The 20,566-nt window shown below is 30.6% G+C and overlaps 1 protein-coding gene across 1 annotated transcript in view; it reads left to right on the top strand.

Moving 5' to 3' along the window:
• LOC140447813 (sodium/potassium/calcium exchanger Nckx30C-like) overlaps nucleotides 1-20,566 on the top strand; it is a 380,564-nt gene that overhangs the window by 344,076 nt on the left and 15,922 nt on the right. Inside the window, exons 4-5 of the mRNA XM_072540686.1 lie at nucleotides 6,561-6,768; nucleotides 10,592-10,844. Of these exons, the coding sequence (XP_072396787.1) occupies nucleotides 6,561-6,768; nucleotides 10,592-10,844 (461 nt within the window). The remainder of the gene's footprint in view (nucleotides 1-6,560; nucleotides 6,769-10,591; nucleotides 10,845-20,566) is intronic.

A 20,566-nucleotide genomic window follows, 5' to 3' on the forward strand; every position in this document is an offset into this window, starting at 1 on the left:
CCTTTTTGAAGAGAGGTATTAGGATGATTGATCTTCATTCTTAAGGAATTCTGTTTTGGTCTATTATTTTTTGGATTATATTTAAAAGTTGTTTGATCAGATCTGTACCTCCGTACTTTAGCAGTTCGTTCGGTATTCTGTCTTCTTCTGGTGATTTTCTATTTTTGATTTCTTTAATGCTTCCTTTACCTCTTTCTTCTCAATATTGATTTCTACGTTTGTCGTCACCTCTGGTGTTGGTGGTTTATTATTGTCACCTTTAGAAAATAGCGATCGAAACTAGTCTACCCATGTTTTCTTCTGAATGCGTTTTATTTTTATTATTTTGTTCAACTGTTTTCTTTGTCCTCTGATCATTTTTCATATTTCTTTTTGTGTTCCATAGACGTGATATTCCATCTGTTTTGAGAAGAGCTGCCGGTGTCCTCTTTTTATTATTCTAACTAAAGTATTCGTTTATAGTCGCTATATGCCTATTCTGTTATTGTGTTCTGTATTGTAAAAAGGCTTTCTTTTTTTCTTCACGTTTTTTCTTCACTTCCTCTCTAAACCAGGTGTTTTCTTTTTTGATATGTTATATTTTTGTGATAGTGATATTATTGTCAGACGTAACTATTGCTCCTAGATGTGTATGCTAGCAGAACTGAAGACCTTGAGCCATTAGTATTGCAGTATTAATTTTGATTGTCATCACTTCATTTTTTTTTTAATACGAAATGAAAGAGTATTAGTGATAGAGTGTCAGCTTGCTTGAATACGCTGTTTTTGTTTAAACTGGTGGCTAGTTTATTGTTTACATATAATTTAGATATGGATGCCCATACTTTGGATGTAATATCAAGATTAAAAATATTTAGAGAAGACATTGATAATACAGGGAATAACAACAGGAGGAAAGTGACGTGATTGAACAATTTTAAGGGACTGGTTTATATGTGGTTCGATAAAATTCTTTAGAGCAGCGGCAGAGAAAATAAAGATGGTGACGATAATAACCAACTTCCAATTAGGTGTCGGCACTTAAAGAAGAAGAAGAAAGATGACATAATTAAAAAGCCGATATAAGAAATCAATAAAGAACTAAAAAATAACTGGTAAGGTACGGTTGCCTACATACAACGAGTAAACAAAGATTACCTAAAAAGGTAATGAAATCGATGCCAACAAAAAAGCGAAAAAGGGGCCGACCAAAAAAAAATCCTGCATGGAAGGCATTATTTAAACGGAAATGGAAAAGTAGATTAAGAAGATTAAATCAGCCGAAAAACTGACGTTAAACCAATATAAATCAAACTGCATGTCCCCTAAAACTAAATATTTAAATGTAATTTTTCTTACCATTGTATTTTCACTATCAGTAAATATTTAGCAGAGTACAATAAAATATACCTATAAATTATTTAGTTAAGAATAGACTCAAATGTACTGGAACAATAATGAGCCTTCTTAATGTAGAATCAATACTATATAAATTATTTATTCTTGTACAATAAGATACTTATGATATCTTAAAGCATAATAAATATATTTTATGGAGTATTAGTAACCGGCAAATATTGGTTATTCGCTTCTACTGAAATGTTATTTTTAATACACGAGGCATGATTTTAACGTAGATAAATGTACGCCATTTTTGGAATACCCAGTTACATATAGAACCAAGCCTAAACGTTATAGAAGAAAAATGTGAAATACACTTATTTAGAACAGGGATATTACTTTTGTAGACGAAATATAACATATTGTGGATGAATTATATTTATATTATAAAAGAACTAACGGGAAAACTAGGATCATCTCGAAGAAGAATCAATAAATGACTAGAACTCACTCCAACACAATTACATTGCTGTTAAGTTCGGTGTATTTAACTTTAGTTTTTGTCTTTTTCTTTACTTAGTTAATTCATTAACGTTATAACTTAAGATTTAACGAACTTTTTTCCATTTGCTACTAGACATATTTTTTAAATGTCTTTCACATTAGACAACTTAGTGCCTAGTATATAAATACAAAATACAAAATTGTATTACTAGTCCCACAACAATAATGGAAGAATTAGAAAATGCAATAAAAATGTCCAAAATCAGAAAAGCACAGCACAACATGAAATACTTGGAATAACTTGAAAATAAAGGGGAAAATCAGTTCTTAGCATTTTAAATAAGGTATACAAAACAGGGAAAATACCAACGAACTGGCTTAATTCTCTATTTGAGCTTCTTTAAATAAAAAAAAAGAAAATGCAGCATCAGAAGTCACTCCAGAATTTATGCTAGATTTAGCATAAACACTATTCAGCATGAAAGTACTGGTTTAGAGGTGTAAGATTGTCAATCATATACTGAGTATGTACTTTATATACTCTGACAAAGCATTTGACAAGGTTAGGCATCGAAAATTGATGAAAATTCTTGAATAAGTAGGCATAGAAGACAGATACTTAGGAATCACACAAAAATTATACCATCACCAGCATGCAAATGTCAGAATTGGGATAAATCAATTAAAGTTCTCTATGGGGTTGGACAGGGATGAATATTGTCACCACTGCTTTTTAATCTGTACTTCGAGCATATTTTCAAAGAGGCACTTGTCAGGGCTGATTGTCGTCAATGGAACTAAGATCAGTGATCTGTAATATGCGGAGGATACTATGGTGAGTTCTGCAGAAAAACTCAGTAATTAATTGACAGTGTTTTTGAAGAATGCGAAGAATACGGCTTCAACGTTTAAATATAAAAATCCATATTTAAAAAGCCAGAGCAGTGTTTTTCCGAATAAAAAAAGTATTATTTAGACATATTAATAATACATTAAAAATACTACTCGTAAAATGTTATAATTATTGTATAGATTTAAAAGCTGGACGCTCACTAAATGTTTAATTAATAAACTTCAAGCTTTTGAAATATGGTTCAATCGAAGGCTGCTACATATTAGCTGGGTTGAGAGAGTAACAAATGAAATGGTATTAAAATATATCAAAAAGCAAAACGAAGTACTGAAAATCATAAAAATAAAAAAAATTGAGTATTTTGCCTATATTATGCAACACCCATATCGATATGAAATCCTTTAGATGACTCTTCTTCTTCGCGTACCATTTTCGAATTATTTGACGTTGGTGATCACCATTGTGAAGGCTAGAGCTCCATCTAATTATTCAGTGCAACATACGTGTAAACAGAGCTCCTGGTTGAAGAAGAACATCATGGCTTCGTAGCTTACATGAGTAGTTTGATCAGTTCGTCATCACTCTTTAGAGCTGCTGTAAATAAATTTAAGATAGCCAATATGATATATTATGCAACATCCACATCGATATGAAATCGTTTAGACAATTCTTCTTCTTTACGAGCCATTTTAGAATTATTTGACGTTGGTGATCACCATTGCGAAGGCTACAGCTCCATCTGATTATTCAGTGCAAAATACGTGTAAAGAGAGCTACCGGTTAAAGCAGAAGGTCATGGCTTCGTAGCTTACGTGAGTAGTTTTATCAGTTCGTGATCACTCTTTAGAGCTGCGGTAAATAAATTTAACATAGCCAATATGATAGCCAACGTTCAGTAATTGAAATGGAGGGAAGAAGATATAAACGTCGTTGGTAGAGTTTAAAAAATGTTTCGATAATGATAAGAGATTGCTTCCTGTATTTTTCTTTAGGAATATTATCATCCAATACGAATCCTATCTATTCATTGAAATTTTAAAGTTTCTAGACCTTTTCATGGCAAATGAAAAATATATTGGTGTCGTTCTTTGATGCATAAACTTAGATAATGTTTATAAAACAGTAAATAGCTGAAGTGGAAAACGCCATAAGCCAAGCCAAAAATAGTTAAGTCAGTATAACAGATCAAATTTTATGGTGACTGGCTAAAATAATTCTCAAATGGAAGTATAAAAGAATTGACTGTACTGTTTAATCAAATATATGATACCAGTGAAATTTCATGAGACTGGTTAAATCGATCTTTATTTCTCTGCCTAAGAAACTGACTTAAAACCAACAGCAACCTTGTTAAAACTTATTCTTTAGGGCAAAATATTTGAAAAGAGAGGATCAAGGAAAAGAATAATAGCTTGGTTTCAAAACCTGAGAAAGTACTTCAATACTTCTAGAATCGCAACATTCCGAATAGTTGCAATTAAAGTTAGGATAGCCTTCCTGGACTATTTTCATCGAATACGAATCATACCTCTTCATTGAAATATTTCACTGAAATTAGCATCTTTCGTTGTAAGTTTTTAGATTCCCTGAAGGCAAATGAAACAGCGTCCAAAATATCTTTGTGCCATTAATTGGTGCATAAATCCAGATGATGTTTATAAGAGTGGAACGGTAAAGTCGAAAAAGCCATAAGCCAAGTCAACAACAAGCCAATAGACCAGATCAAATATAGAGTGAATGACAGTGTCAAATTACAGTATAAACAAACTGACTGTACTGTATAATCAAATATATGATACCAGTAAAGTTCCAAAGGACTGGTTAAAATAGATCTTTATTCCTCTGCCTAAGAAACCAACTTGAAAGTAACAGCAACCTTGTTGCAACGTATGCTTCGGAAAACAGTATTAAGGAAGAGAGAATAAAGGAAAAGAAACCTAAAATAGTGATTCAATACGTTTACAATCAAATTATTCCGAATATTTGCAAGCAAAGTTTACATAGCCTTGCTGATATCCAGCATCTGGAACAAACTAAAGGCAGCGTAAGAAGCAGAACAAACCAAAAGTTGACAAATGTAACGATTGTAGACTCAGTATTGATGAGCCATGTTAGTAAAATACTTTTGCATATCCTTCTAAACAGAATTAACATTAAATGTGGGAAGTAACTGTTCAAGTGTAGTTTAAATTCAGGAGATGCCTTGGAACTAGAAAAGCACTTTTTCTGTATAAACATTTGTTTAACATTGTTGGAAAATAAGAAAACCCGAATACACATGCTTTATTTATTTTAAAAAGCATCTAACCACGTACAGCATACCAAATTAATTACCGTCTTACAGAGCATCCATCTAGATGAAAAAGACATCAAATTTTTTGAACAAAAACCAATATTAGTACAAAAAACAACAGGAAATCAGAGCCAATCAGTACTGAACGAGGCATTAGACAGGGTTGTATACTCTATCCTACTCTCTGTAATGTATATTCTGAGAATATATTTCGGTAGGCTTTAAAGATCCAAAAGGAATTGGAGAATAAATAATTAACATATACGATTCGCCGACGATATTGTAATTTTAGCTGAAAACATCGACGACTTGCAGAAACTAATCAATAGAGTTAACATAATAATGCAGAAATTGAGGACTGTCGATAAACATATTTAAAACTAAATATATAGTCACCTGTAAAGAGGATATCGGCCCAATCTAACTGGTATTAAAACAACAATCACTGGAAAGTGTAAACAATTCAAATACCTTGGATGTTGGATCACTTAAAATTATCCCTTATTTTTCAATTTTTAAATTTCGAAATTCATGAAAAGTTTGCAAGATGCTTTGTATGGTCTGCACTTTTATATTAATGTGAAACGTGGACTTTAATTGTCGATACCATGAATTTAAAATGCATTTTAAAACTATGGCTGTATGGAAGAATACTATAAATATTATGGACCAGCAGAACGATGGAAGTTTTTTGCAGAAAAGGACATTAACACACTTTATTAAATATCATTATGAGACGGAAACTAGAATATCTTAAACATATAATTAGAGGACCAAGATGTGAGTTCCTTCGGCTAATTCCCAACGGTAAAACTGAATGAAAAAATACATAACGCGGAAGAAACTCTTCTATTTATGAAACTTGCGACAGTCAACAGGAATATAGCACACTAAGAAGATGATGATAGGATGAAAACTACTTAGTTTTAATAGCATGATATAGTTATTTTCGGAAAAGAAGACCAGCAGCTTTTTTTTAAATCGAAGGTGATGATAGTTGTTACCTTATACCGATAATCAGGATCATTAAAATCATATTAATATATGACACATCTCGTGGTGATATTATGGCCCCGAGTTTTGTGTCTGCATTAAATGAACAAACAAAGTCTATGCTGTTTGTGTACAGTTTTGATGAAATTACTTGAATTTACTTGAGATAAAGTAGAAACGATGAATTTAATTAGGTAAAAAGAAGTAAGTTAATAAACTTTCGCATACTATAATTTGCTATGCATCGTCAGGTCTCGGAAAAGGTATTTTAACTGCAAAAATATAAATTTTTAGAAGATTATTTTAATGAACAATTCGATCAATTTCGAGCACGGCATTTAGAATCAATAAAACCTTAAAATATCCGCTAAATGTCGCGTACTACGTAACTAGAAAGAAAAATGTCCTTACAATATTTATTGTTTTAGTTGTAAATAAATTATGTTAATCTTTTGCGGATCAGAACTACAAAATATTTTTTTAGGAAATAATAAGGTTTGTTTTGTTAATATGAAAATCTTTTCTTCTTTCTTACAACTTTAAACTTTATGTAACAATATTTCGTTTATATAACCCTATTCTTGTTTCTGTTTCTAGCGACGCATGTCGTCAGTGCGCGCGCGTAAGTCTCTGACCTCACAAGCCGTAGTTTGTCTACAGGTCGGAGAAGATGGTGGCGATGAACCTCCGGAAGCTATGGACGTCAGTTGGCCTTCGGGGTTCCGCAAAAGAATAACATATGTGCTCTTAGCTCCAATAGTCTTCCCATTGTGGCTTACTTTGCCCGATACGAGGTCCCCCAGGGGTAAGTAATTTTATTTTACTTACACTTTTTACAGAACATTTTACTTTGACATTAATTTTTTTATATATATATATATATATATATATATATATATATATATATATATATATATATACAGGGATTTCCACAGTTTTCACTGTATTCCTTCACTCAACCGTTTTCTCCAATTTTTCCTGTTTAGCCAGTCCCCTTCCCCATTAATTTTTAAAAAAGCAAATATGTACAAACTAATTATGGTGAGCTTTCGCTACTTCTTTAAGTTCTTATCTATCTTTTGCAATGTGAAATATCTGTTCTACACTGATATTAGTATAATGTTTTATAGGTTGTTCTTCATCTGTCGTCCTGTCCATAAGAATTTTACAGCGAGCTGTAATCGATTATCAATTAAGTAATCCACTATCTTCTCAAATTATACTTAAAGACTTTTATGGCGATAACTTAATTATTGGATAAAATTATAAGAGAAGAAATGTGTCAATATGATAGCATAGAAAGAAGCCAAGTATGGAATGCCATGGTGGAGTTCTCAATGCCAAAGAAACTCATTCGGATGACCAAAGTCTGTATGGAGGGTGAAATATCTAAAGTACGTGTAAATAATAAACTGTCTGGCAGCTTTTAATTCAACATTGTACTCAAACAGTGTGATGCGTTATCTCCACTACTTTTTAACCTTGTATTAGAGAAAGCCATGAGGTCGGCCGAAATAAAAACAGAATTGCTATCGGTTTTAGGTCCCAAGCTATTACTCTTATATGCAGATGACATAGATCTCGTTGGAGACTCCATCCTATCCACGAAAGACATTTTTAACAAGCTGGAAAGAGCAACAAGTGAAGTAGGGCTGAAGATTAATGAAGAGAAGACGAAATATATGTGTATAAATAGAACGACACGAAGAGACAGAATAGGACAAAATGTGACGGTCAACACCTTCAATTTTAAAAGAGTACAACGTTTTAAGTATCTGGGGGCCGTAATCACAGCTGACAACGGTGTTACTGAAAAAATAAAAGACAGAATCCAATCTGCAAACCGCTGTCTATTCGCACTGGATAAGCTCATAAAATCAAAAAATCTTACAAGAAGTTCAAAGATAAAAATCTATAAATCCATCGTCAGACCTGTAATAACATACGAATGCGAAACGTGGACCATGACCAAAGCAAACGATGAAAAGCTCAGACGCCTTGAACGAAAAATACTTAGAAAAATTTTCGGACCTCACCATGACATCACCACAAACCAGTATAAGAACAGAACCAATACAGTGACGCCGATATTGTCCAAGAAATTAAATCACAGCGACTAAGATGGGCAGGCCACGTGCACAGACTGCATAACGAGAGACTTGTAAAACTGGTATAGGAGGAGATTCTCACAGGCAAAAGACCACTCGAACGTCCCAGAATGCGATGGAGAGATAACATCCAAGCAGATCTCCGGAAAATTTTCGGACCTCACCATGACATCACCACAAACCAGTATAAGAACAAAACCAATATCGAATTAAAAGCACTCTACAGTGACGCCGATATTGTCCAAGAAATTAAATCACAGCGACTAAGATGGGCAGGCCACGTGCACAGACTGCATAACGAGAGACTTGTAAAACTGGTATAGGAGGAGATTCCCACAGGCAAAAGACCACTCGAACGTCCCAGAATGCGATGGAGAGATAACATCCAAGAAGATCTCCGGAAATTAAACATTCTATTTGACCCTAGGTTGATGGAAGACCGAACAAATTTAAAAAAGTTGTACAGTCAGCCAAGACCCACCCAGGGTTGTAACTCTACGTGATGATGATGAAATGTGTCAATCTTAAGCAGTTATGGATTCAATTTGAGAAAATATGTAGTAAATAATAACCGAATTCTAAAAGATACTTTTAGAAGATCACAATTTAACATAAACTATCAAATAACCGACAAAAAAACCTTTGCCTTAATGCTTAAGATTGAACAAAATTATTCTTCTCTTCTAAAGTCATCAACATAAAAGTCTTTAAGTAAAATTTGAGAAGATACTGGTTTACTTGATCGACAACCAATTTTAGCTAGCTGTAAGGTCTTATGCCCAAGAAAGCAGATGAAGAACAAACTATAAAACCTTATACATGGTTTTTATAAGAGACCGCGACGAAGTGGGCCAAATTTCATCTCGTAAGAATAGTAGGCAATTATTATTTAACGTAATAAAAGCAATAATAAACTTACGTCTATTAGTCCCTCTTTCGGATGATCCAGATGATTTTCAGGCATTATCTCCAGGGCATTTTCTTATTGAAGATAATTGCACCTCCACATCAGAATTCTGTATCACTAATTTACCCGATAAGAGACTCACCCAATATCAGTTGCTACAGAAATGAAGCCAACCATTATGAAATAGGTAGTCAAAAGAATACCTGTTGTCGCTTCAGCAAAGATCAAAATGGCGCGAAGCTATCAATTGTATCAAGGTAGATTCGTTGGTTGTATAAAGAGAATAATCCACCTCTGAATTGAAGAATGGGACTTATTTCTGAGCTACATCTGGGTCCCAAAGGTTTATTAAGAGTTTCTACTGTTAAAATTACTTTTAGAATAGTTAAGAGAGCTATCCAAAGATATTGGTGCCAATAAATGATATTGAAATTGAGTTATCTCAAGGCCGGCAATAATGTCAAGTATTGGGAACGAACTTAATAGAAAATGAAAGGACTATTTAATTAATTAAGTAAACGAATGTAACTAATATTAATTTAACAAATTAATGAATTTGAATTTTATGTTGTATATTGTGTTTGGTTTTTTAACAAATTTTTGAATAAAATAAAGCGATTCGTATCTTGTTGTTGATGCATTATACAGTTTATTTCGTTCCTAATACTTGACAATAGATTTTATTATTGCCTGAATGTTAATGGTTATTATTATATGATATTTCTTATAAACATTTATCTTTTTACATTATTTGTAAGTTTTTTAAAATACTCTAAAGAATTTTTCTGTGATCTCATAATACCGGGCATACAAAAAGTTTAAAGGAAACCAATCATAAACAACGGTTAAATAACAATTGAGGTTGGTGTCAAAGGCACAAATCTATGATTAAATACAACTTTAGCAGGCATTTTAAATAAGGTACGATTTGATATCTAACGTAATTTAAAAAAAATTAAAGGATATCTCCAGTAGGGAGGGGGAGAAACTGATGTTTATAACATTAGCGCTAAAAAGTGTCCCCCTTAAGTTAAAAGTTGACATTTTTCAGAATTTCTTTCTAATATATTTCAATTCTGAATTATTAATGGTAGATCCTTTTCTAATCAATATAGTGTAATACTATTTCACAGACCAATGAAAAAAAAATGTAATAAATGTCGATGATACCGATGGCAATAATATTTCACAATATGAACAGCGTAACTGTGAAAGCGATGTAGAAATCTACAATTTTTTTATTAAATTTAGTTTTTTTGGCAATCCGCCTTAAGTGCCCATCCAGTCAGCAGCAAACATGTAATAACGTTCACCTTACTTAACCTAGTCTAACTAAACTAACTACACTACTATTCTGGAAATTAAAATAACTACAATAGGAGAGGTACTAGGATTACTTTTAGCACCTAGGTGTCATTCAAGGTCTTACAGACAGAAAGGATAGACCACTAAGTATAGGTAGAAAGGTAAAATATTTGGCAATTCAACAGAGGTAATGAGCTGAACACCTACACTAAACTTTTAAGTTACACATTTTAATAAACTTATACACCTTATACATATTTAAATAATTTCCAAACGATTGAAAACTAATTCTATTTTTCTTGGTTTAGGCAAGAAGTATTTCCCCGTAACGTTCATCGGGAGCATATTATGGATAGCAGCGTACTCATATTTGATGGTTTGGTGGGCCAATATGGTGGGAGACACTGTACAGATACCACCGGAGGTAATGGGGTTGACATTTTTGGCAGCCGGTACCTCCATTCCGGATCTCATCACCTCCGTCATCGTGGCCAGGAAAGGTTTCGGTGATATGGCTGTCTCGTCATCAGTCGGCAGTAACATTTTTGATGTTACCGTCGGGTAAGTATTCTTTTCTGTTGTTTTACTAATTTTTCAATTATACGTTTATTAATTATTACTTAATATTCAAACTATACTCCTTTTTGCGAAGCTAAAGTGTTCCAAAAGAAACAAAAAAGAATATGTAAAAGTAAAAAAGTGTGCAATAAATAATGACGCAATAAGCAAAAAAGTTGTACGTTAATAAAAATACTGCTAAGACAAATTATATACTGAGTCTTTTATTTAGGAACAGAAGATTTTATGCTGAACACTGAAGTAAAATGTGAAACGATTAGAATATCAAAAATAACCAATAGAGGTAAATGCGACACCACGAAGAGCAAACGAAAAATATATAAAAAAATTTAACAGTAAAAGCAGGGACCTCAAAACGAGCATTCTACGACATTTTCAAATAATAGAAAAAATAATAGCTAAGGAAAGGTACACGTTCTGTAACATAATTGCTCCTCAAAACTAGCCAAGTATCCACTAACTCATCTATCCATTGAACTATCCATACTGAACTTTTCTGGACAAACAAGTAATTGTTTTACAGTAAAAATGTACAATACACCTCCATATATATATATATATATATATATATATATATATATATATATATATATATATATATATATATATATTTATATATATATATATATATATATATATATATATATATATATATATATATATATATATGATATATATTCGTTTTATTACCTATTCAAAAATTATAGACAACTGAAAACAAGAATTAGAAATATCGTTCTAACCAAAACCACACACTTCGTTTTGCGTTTTGTCCCGTGTTTTTTCTTACACTGTATACTGTTCTATATTATAAAATCATGAATGTGTTGCTTGTGTGAGTCCATTTCAAAAGGTGAAAGAAATAATAAGTTAGACTTACTCACAATCAATTTAATTTAACTAATCGGACGACCGGTTTCGCTTTCTACAATATGCAAAGCATCTTCAGGTCACGATACAAAGTTAAAATGCTGAAAACAATAATCCCATATTAGGGTGTTGTCTAATAAAGATAAAAACATAGGTAGGTGATACAAATTATATAAATTACAGTAATTATGCCAATATTACATGTCTGTGGTTTTATAAATGAATAAAATAATAATAATAAAATGTGTTTAAGCAGACAAGGTAAGACCCACAAATTGGTAACATCGTCTATTAAACTGTAATGAATCAATAAATAAATGAACAACTAAATAAACATTACTTACATGCCGGTACTCTATTAATTGATGGTTGAAAGAACATGGTTCAAACTATCTTGGATTGTTGATTGGAGAACTCAGGTTAACTATTGTAATTGTTTAACAGTAAACTGGGAAGTTCTTGAGGAGACAGATTTAATCCAATGAAGTAGAGATAAGTGGAATGTATTGTTTGTTTTATGAAAGTAATGTTCTATACCATTAATTTATTTAAAGTTATTTAAGTTTATTCTGGAGATATATTTATGAAATATGTGTTATTTATTGAGATTTTATGTTTTGTTCTGTAAGGTGACAGTTGTAAGACAATGAATAGGAATGGATGTATAGATTGTGTGGGTGTGCAATTGTATAAACTTGAAGTTATCAAAATTTCTTTGATAAATTTGTTGCAATAACTGGCAAATTATTGTAAAGTCGAAAGATTTTAAGTTAAAATTAAATTAAGACACTTTTACACACACAGAAACACACAGAAAACACTTTAAAAACGGGGGACGAAACAAACATTTAATTAAAAATAAAAGGAGAGGATTTCCAAAGAACTACATTTCTTATTAGGAGACAATGAGTTTTTTATGTGCTGTTTATCAGATTTTAGAGGTAAACTTGACAAATGTAGGTTAAAGTGTGACAGTTCTTCTTCTATTTTAAATGCTGTAAGTTAAGTTATCCAGTTTATGAGACAAGCTGATATTAATAAAATCTAAATTATTTTAATTTTAGATATCAAAGTTATTTGATGTGTTAATATTGGCATACTTTAACAAACTTTAAATAATTGATTTCAATGTAACAATATAAATAATTGTAATACTTATGCTATGATAACTAACTCAGCTAAGTCAAAGTTGCAGAACAAACTTAAGTGATTATTTGTTAATTAAATTAAAATATTTACATTTGTATTGAAAATGTATAATGTATAACTAAATTACAAACTTTCTTTGAAAATAATTGTTGGTGTGAGTCATCTGTCATGGTGTGTATAAGTATTTTTAAATATTTATTCAAATTCTGATATGTTAATAAGGAACTGAAAATAATAAACAAATAAACCATTGTTGATAAAATTATTTATAAATTAAAGAAAATTAAAGAAATTGACTGAAAATTAAGTATTCAAAGGTTAGTTGGTAATTTTAATATCTGACAGTTGGGACCGGAAATTGGTTATACCAACAGGTAAAAGGTTCTCTATTTAAACCGGTGTAAAGTAAAATTATTCTTATTTCAATTTTCCAATACCATGAAGAGGTATCCTCACACCGACACGAACATTGGTGAGTTTGTACAATAATTTCTGTGACACTTTAACAATTTTAAATTTAAAACAGTTTATAGTTAAAATATAATATTTCTATTAGAAAATGTAGATTTGCTAATTATTAGGATTAACAAAATTCTATTTAATTAATACTGCCAGTCTGAACGAATTTACCATGTTGTGTTGGGAACAATCAAACCACGTGTTAATTTGAAGTTAAATATTTTGTAAAATGGGTGTATGTCGCAACCGGATGGGGTGTAATAATAATTTTGGGTTAAATAAGTTGAGGTACCATACCAGTTCAATACTGATGTTTTATATAGTTTTAGGAAAATGTAGTTTAAAGTAATATGTTAATGAATCCAGTGAACAAAAACTTAATCAATGGGGACCGTATTTTAAACTTTATGTAGAAATTCAAATAATCTGAGGAGTATATCAAATGTATTTGGATGTATATGGGATACTGGAATAAAAAGTTTGACCATGATGTTGAAGTTAATTCCAGAAAATGTGCATGAAGATAATGGATACTGTATGGAAAACCTCATATGGAAGAAGATATTGGGTAATCAATTATATAAGTATATGGATTTTGGTGTGGAAAGCAGAAATGGAGTGAGATCAGGTAAAATTATTAATATTAAGTTTATATCAGTACTGAGTATACTGGTGTGTACTCTAGTTCTAACTGTGCATTTAAAGTTTCAGCTGTGTGATTTTTCAGAGATTTTAATATTTCTAAATGTTCCAGGTTATTGAGTAATAAGCCTTTGTTGCAAGTATGGAGGATTGTGAAATCAGTTTGTGGATCAAAGTTATGGTTTTTATGTCGGATATGTTGGGAGAAGTGTGATTGACCCGATGTTGGCCGTTCTATATATCTAAGATGTTCTTTTAGTCTAATATTGAAGGATCTGAAGGTTCTACCAATATAGCATGCATTGCAGGTATGGCAGCTCAACTTATACACTCCGCTATACTCAAGTGAGTTACGTTTATCCTTGTTATTCAAGAAAGTCAATCCTAAATTAGAGGCAGTTTTAAAAGAGATGTTTATGAAGTCATCAAAGATTTTTGCTATTTTATAAGAAAGATCACCTATGTATGTTAAAGATCTGTAAGGTTTTTGTTCCACCATTTCATTAGAATGTTGTGTATATACTTGGTGTTCTAACATTCTATTAGTCTTTTTATGTAAAATTTTATTCACTAGATTAATGGAATAACCATTATTTATAGCTATTTGTTGAATAATTTTTAATTCTTTATTGAATGATGTTAAAGTTAATGGTAACGATATTAAACGATTAATGTAACTGTAGAATGCTGCCATTTTGTGTTGAATAGGATGGTGTGAGTCAGCTGGTATAACTGTACCAGTATGCGTTGGCTTTCTATAAATATCAAGGATAATCGTGCTATTATTTAATGTTAATGTTAAATCTAAGAAATTTAAGCTATTTGAGTCATCTTGAATCTCCAGTGTAAATTTTATGGTGTGGTGTAATTGATTAAGGTAATCTAAGAAAGAGTGTAGATTATCAAGAGAACCACCCCATACAATAAATGTGTCATCTACGTATCTCGAATAGAACTTGATGTAATTAGTAAAAGGATTGTTATTCAATATTTTGTTAGATTCAAGATCATTCAAAAAGATATCTGCAAGAATTGGGGATAGAGGGGAACCCATTGCTAGTCCATCTGGTTGCACAAATGTCTCGTTATTGAAATTGAAAAAATTCTGGCTCAGGCAAATATTCAAAAGCTCTGCATATTCAATTATTTGATTAGGAGAGTAATTGTTATTCCACAAGTCCATAGTAATTATACTAATGACTTCTTGTGTTGGGATATTTGTAAATAGATTAGTGATATCTAAGGATATCAGTATGTCACCTGTGGAAAACTTTAATGAAGTTAATTTATTGGCTAAACTTAGATTATTATTAACTATATATTCAAATTTATTATTGTATAATGTTTTAAGGAATTGATTTAAATATGTTGCTAAGGCAAATGTTGGAGAGTTCGAAAAAGATACTACAGGTCTGATTGGGATGTCTTCGAAAATGTTTGTTTTATGTATTTTCAATAGCCCATATAATCGGGGAATAATTGATTTGTTTGGTGAAAGTTTCTTTTTGGTGATAGCATCTAGTACTTCATTACTGTCATTAATTAAGGTTTTAACTTTATTGGTAAAAGATTTAATATTGACTGCTTTAGTTATGAACTTATTGTCATCAATGAATTTCAATACTTTTTTAGTGTAATCAGAGGTATTCAAGACAACTACTGTATTACCTTTATCTGCTTTTGTTATTGTTAGATTATTCTCTGTTATTTTTTGATTAATGGATTTTATGACATGTTTGAAGTTGTTATTAGATCTGAAAGCAGCTCTGTGGTTATGAGTATTGTTTGATTTTACCATATCTTTTCTAAATAAAACCTTTAGTTTATCCCTGATTTCTTCTGTGTGGTCATTCGGGACTAATGTTAAGATACTTTCACATTCTGCTCCAAGTAACTCTAGATTTTTTAGGTGTTGTTTTCTAGAATCTAGGGGGGGGTTAAATTTAAATCCCTTTTGGAGCAAGTTGGTCTCATTGGTTGAAAACACTGTTGTTGAGTAGTTAATGAATGGTGTATAAAAGGGGTGTTGTGCAGAGGTTGTTGAGTAATCGCCTGGGTCAGAAGAAAAAGATGTATTTGGACTAGGGGTATGATTGGGTGTCTCGTTCAGACTAGAAGTAGAAAAGGAAGAAGAAAAGTTATTCATTATTTGTTCTGAAAGATTTGAAACATCTATAGAATTATTATAAGAGCTAGGTATATGTGAAGAATTGTGATTAAGATTATTTGATGTTAGGTCATTATTAGTTTGTGTACTTAAAATTCTATTGTTATTGTGTTGGTTAGTTTTGTACTTTAAATTATTGATTTTTGTACTTGATTTTCTGTACTGTCTCCTCCTAAGGTAATCCAATGTACCATGCAGATTGCACATCCACTCATCGAATTCCTGTGGGGTCAATTTTATGTGTAAATTGTCATATGTCGCCTTCAGTTGTAAATCTATGGTGTAAATTGTTTGGTATATTTTCCTAATCTCGTCTCTGATGATGGATCTTCCCAAAATGTTTATCTGTTTTACTGTTGCTGTGGTGAAATTGAATTCTCTAAGTCTACCTTTAACGTAGCTAGGTAATAGATTGAACCTAAGACATTGGTTGTTAAAAAATATCTTTGATTTTTGTAGCATTTTTTTGATGTTAAGTTCTTTGTACCGGTGTAGCAAAAAAGCTAGTCTAGCATTATTCAAATCATGAATGTGTTGCTTGTGTGAGTCCATTTCAAAAGGTGAAAGAAATAATAAGTTAGACTTACTCACAATCAATTTAATTTAACTAATCGGACGACCGGTTTCGCTTTCTACAATATGCAAAGCATCTTCAGGTCACGATACAAAGTTAAAATGCTGAAAACAATAATCCCATATTAGGGTGTTGTCTAATAAAGATAAAAACATAGGTAGGTGATACAAATTATATAAATTACAGTAATTATGCCAATATTACATGTCTGTGGTTTTATAAATGAATAAAATAATAATAATAAAATGTGTTTAAGCAGACAAGGTAAGACCCACAAATTGGTAACATCGTCTATTAAACTGTAATGAATCAATAAATAAATGAACAACTAAATAAACATTACTTACATGCCGGTACTCTATTAATTGATGGTTGAAAGAACATGGTTCAAACTATCTTGGATTGTTGATTGGAGAACTCAGGTTAACTATTGTAATTGTTTAACAGTAAACTGGGAAGTTCTTGAGGAGACAGATTTAATCCAATGAAGTAGAGATAAGTGGAATGTATTGTTTGTTTTATGAAAGTAATGTTCTATACCATTAATTTATTTAAAGTTATTTAAGTTTATTCTGGAGATATATTTATGAAATATGTGTTATTTATTGAGATTTTATGTTTTGTTCTGTAAGGTGACAGTTGTAAGACAATGAATAGGAATGGATGTATAGATTGTGTGGGTGTGCAATTGTATAAACTTGAAGTTATCAAAATTTCTTTGATAAATTTGTTGCAATAACTGGCAAATTATTGTAAAGTCGAAAGATTTTAAGTTAAAATTAAATTAAGACACTTTTACACACACAGAAACACACAGAAAACACTTTAAAAACGGGGGACGAAACAAACATTTAATTAAAAATAAAAGGAGAGGATTTCCAAAGAACTACATTTCTTATTAGGAGACAATGAGTTTTTTATGTGCTGTTTATCAGATTTTAGAGGTAAACTTGACAAATGTAGGTTAAAGTGTGACAGTTCTTCTTCTATTTTAAATGCTGTAAGTTAAGTTATCCAGTTTATGAGACAAGCTGATATTAATAAAATCTAAATTATTTTAATTTTAGATATCAAAGTTATTTGATGTGTTAATATTGGCATACTTTAACAAACTTTAAATAATTGATTTCAATGTAACAATATAAATAATTGTAATACTTATGCTATGATAACTAACTCAGCTAAGTCAAAGTTGCAGAACAAACTTAAGTGATTATTTGTTAATTAAATTAAAATATTTACATTTGTATTGAAAATGTATAATGTATAACTAAATTACAAACTTTCTTTGAAAATAATTGTTGGTGTGAGTCATCTGTCATGGTGTGTATAAGTATTTTTAAATATTTATTCAAATTCTGATATGTTAATAAGGAACTGAAAATAATAAACAAATAAACCATTGTTGATAAAATTATTTATAAATTAAAGAAAATTAAAGAAATTGACTGAAAATTAAGTATTCAAAGGTTAGTTGGTAATTTTAATATCTGACAGTTGGGACCGGAAATTGGTTATACCAACAGGTAAAAGGTTCTCTATTTAAACCGGTGTAAAGTAAAATTATTCTTATTTCAATTTTCCAATACCATGAAGAGGTATCCTCACACCGACACGAACATTGGTGAGTTTGTACAATAATTTCTGTGACACTTTAACAATTTTAAATTTAAAACAGTTTATAGTTAAAATATAATATTTCTATTAGAAAATGTAGATTTGCTAATTATTAGGATTAACAAAATTCTATTTAATTAATACTGCCAGTCTGAACGAATTTACCATGTTGTGTTGGGAACAATCAAACCACGTGTTAATTTGAAGTTAAATATTTTGTAAAATGGGTGTATGTCGCAACCGGATGGGGTGTAATAATAATTTTGGGTTAAATAAGTTGAGGTACCATACCAGTTCAATACTGATGTTTTATATAGTTTTAGGAAAATGTAGTTTAAAGTAATATGTTAATGAATCCAGTGAACAAAAACTTAATCAATGGGGACCGTATTTTAAACTTTATGTAGAAATTCATTTTGAATTTGAATTTCTACATAAAGTTTAAAATACGGTCCCCATTGATTAAGTTTTTGTTCACTGGATTCATTAACATATTACTTTAAACTACATTTTCCTAAAACTATATAAAACATCAGTATTGAACTGGTATGGTACCTCAACTTATTTAACCCAAAATTATTATTACACCCCATCCGGTTGCGACATACACCCATTTTACAAAATATTTAACTTCAAATTAACACGTGGTTTGATTGTTCCCAACACAACATGGTAAATTCGTTCAGACTGGCAGTATTAATTAAATAGAATTTTGTTAATCCTAATAATTAGCAAATCTACATTTTCTAATAGAAATATTATATTTTAACTATAAACTGTTTTAAATTTAAAATTGTTAAAGTGTCACAGAAATTATTGTACAAACTCACCAATGTTCGTGTCGGTGTGAGGATACCTCTTCATGGTATTGGAAAATTGAAATAAGAATAATTTTACTTTACACCGGTTTAAATAGAGAACCTTTTACCTGTTGGTATAACCAATTTCCGGTCCCAACTGTCAGATATTAAAATTACCAACTAACCTTTGAATACTTAATTTTCAGTCAATTTCTTTAATTTTCTTTAATTTATAAATAATTTTATCAACAATGGTTTATTTGTTTATTATTTTCAGTTCCTTATTAACATATCAGAATTTGAATAAATATTTAAAAATACTTATACACACCATGACAGATGACTCACACCAACAATTATTTTCAAAGAAAGTTTGTAATTTAGTTATACATTATACATTTTCAATACAAATGTAAATATTTTAATTTAATTAACAAATAATCACTTAAGTTTGTTCTGCAACTTTGACTTAGCTGAGTTAGTTATCATAGCATAAGTATTACAATTATTTATATTGTTACATTGAAATCAATTATTTAAAGTTTGTTAAAGTATGCCAATATTAACACATCAAATAACTTTGATATCTAAAATTAAAATAATTTAGATTTTATTAATATCAGCTTGTCTCATAAACTGGATAACTTAACTTACAGCATTTAAAATAGAAGAAGAACTGTCACACTTTAACCTACATTTGTCAAGTTTACCTCTAAAATCTGATAAACAGCACATAAAAAACTCATTGTCTCCTAATAAGAAATGTAGTTCTTTGGAAATCCTCTCCTTTTATTTTTAATTAAATGTTTGTTTCGTCCCCCGTTTTTAAAGTGTTTTCTGTGTGTTTCTGTGTGTGTAAAAGTGTCTTAATTTAATTTTAACTTAAAATCTTTCGACTTTACAATAATTTGCCAGTTATTGCAACAAATTTATCAAAGAAATTTTGATAACTTCAAGTTTATACAATTGCACACCCACACAATCTATACATCCATTCCTATTCATTGTCTTACAACTGTCACCTTACAGAACAAAACATAAAATCTCAATAAATAACACATATTTCATAAATATATCTCCAGAATAAACTTAAATAACTTTAAATAAATTAATGGTATAGAACATTACTTTCATAAAACAAACAATACATTCCACTTATCTCTACTTCATTGGATTAAATCTGTCTCCTCAAGAACTTCCCAGTTTACTGTTAAACAATTACAATAGTTAACCTGAGTTCTCCAATCAACAATCCAAGATAGTTTGAACCATGTTCTTTCAACCATCAATTAATAGAGTACCGGCATGTAAGTAATGTTTATTTAGTTGTTCATTTATTTATTGATTCATTACAGTTTAATAGACGATGTTACCAATTTGTGGGTCTTACCTTGTCTGCTTAAACACATTTTATTATTATTATTTT

Source organism: Diabrotica undecimpunctata, chromosome 8 (assembly GCF_040954645.1).
Source record: "Diabrotica undecimpunctata isolate CICGRU chromosome 8, icDiaUnde3, whole genome shotgun sequence".
Lineage (NCBI taxonomy): Eukaryota > Metazoa > Arthropoda > Insecta > Coleoptera > Chrysomelidae > Diabrotica > Diabrotica undecimpunctata.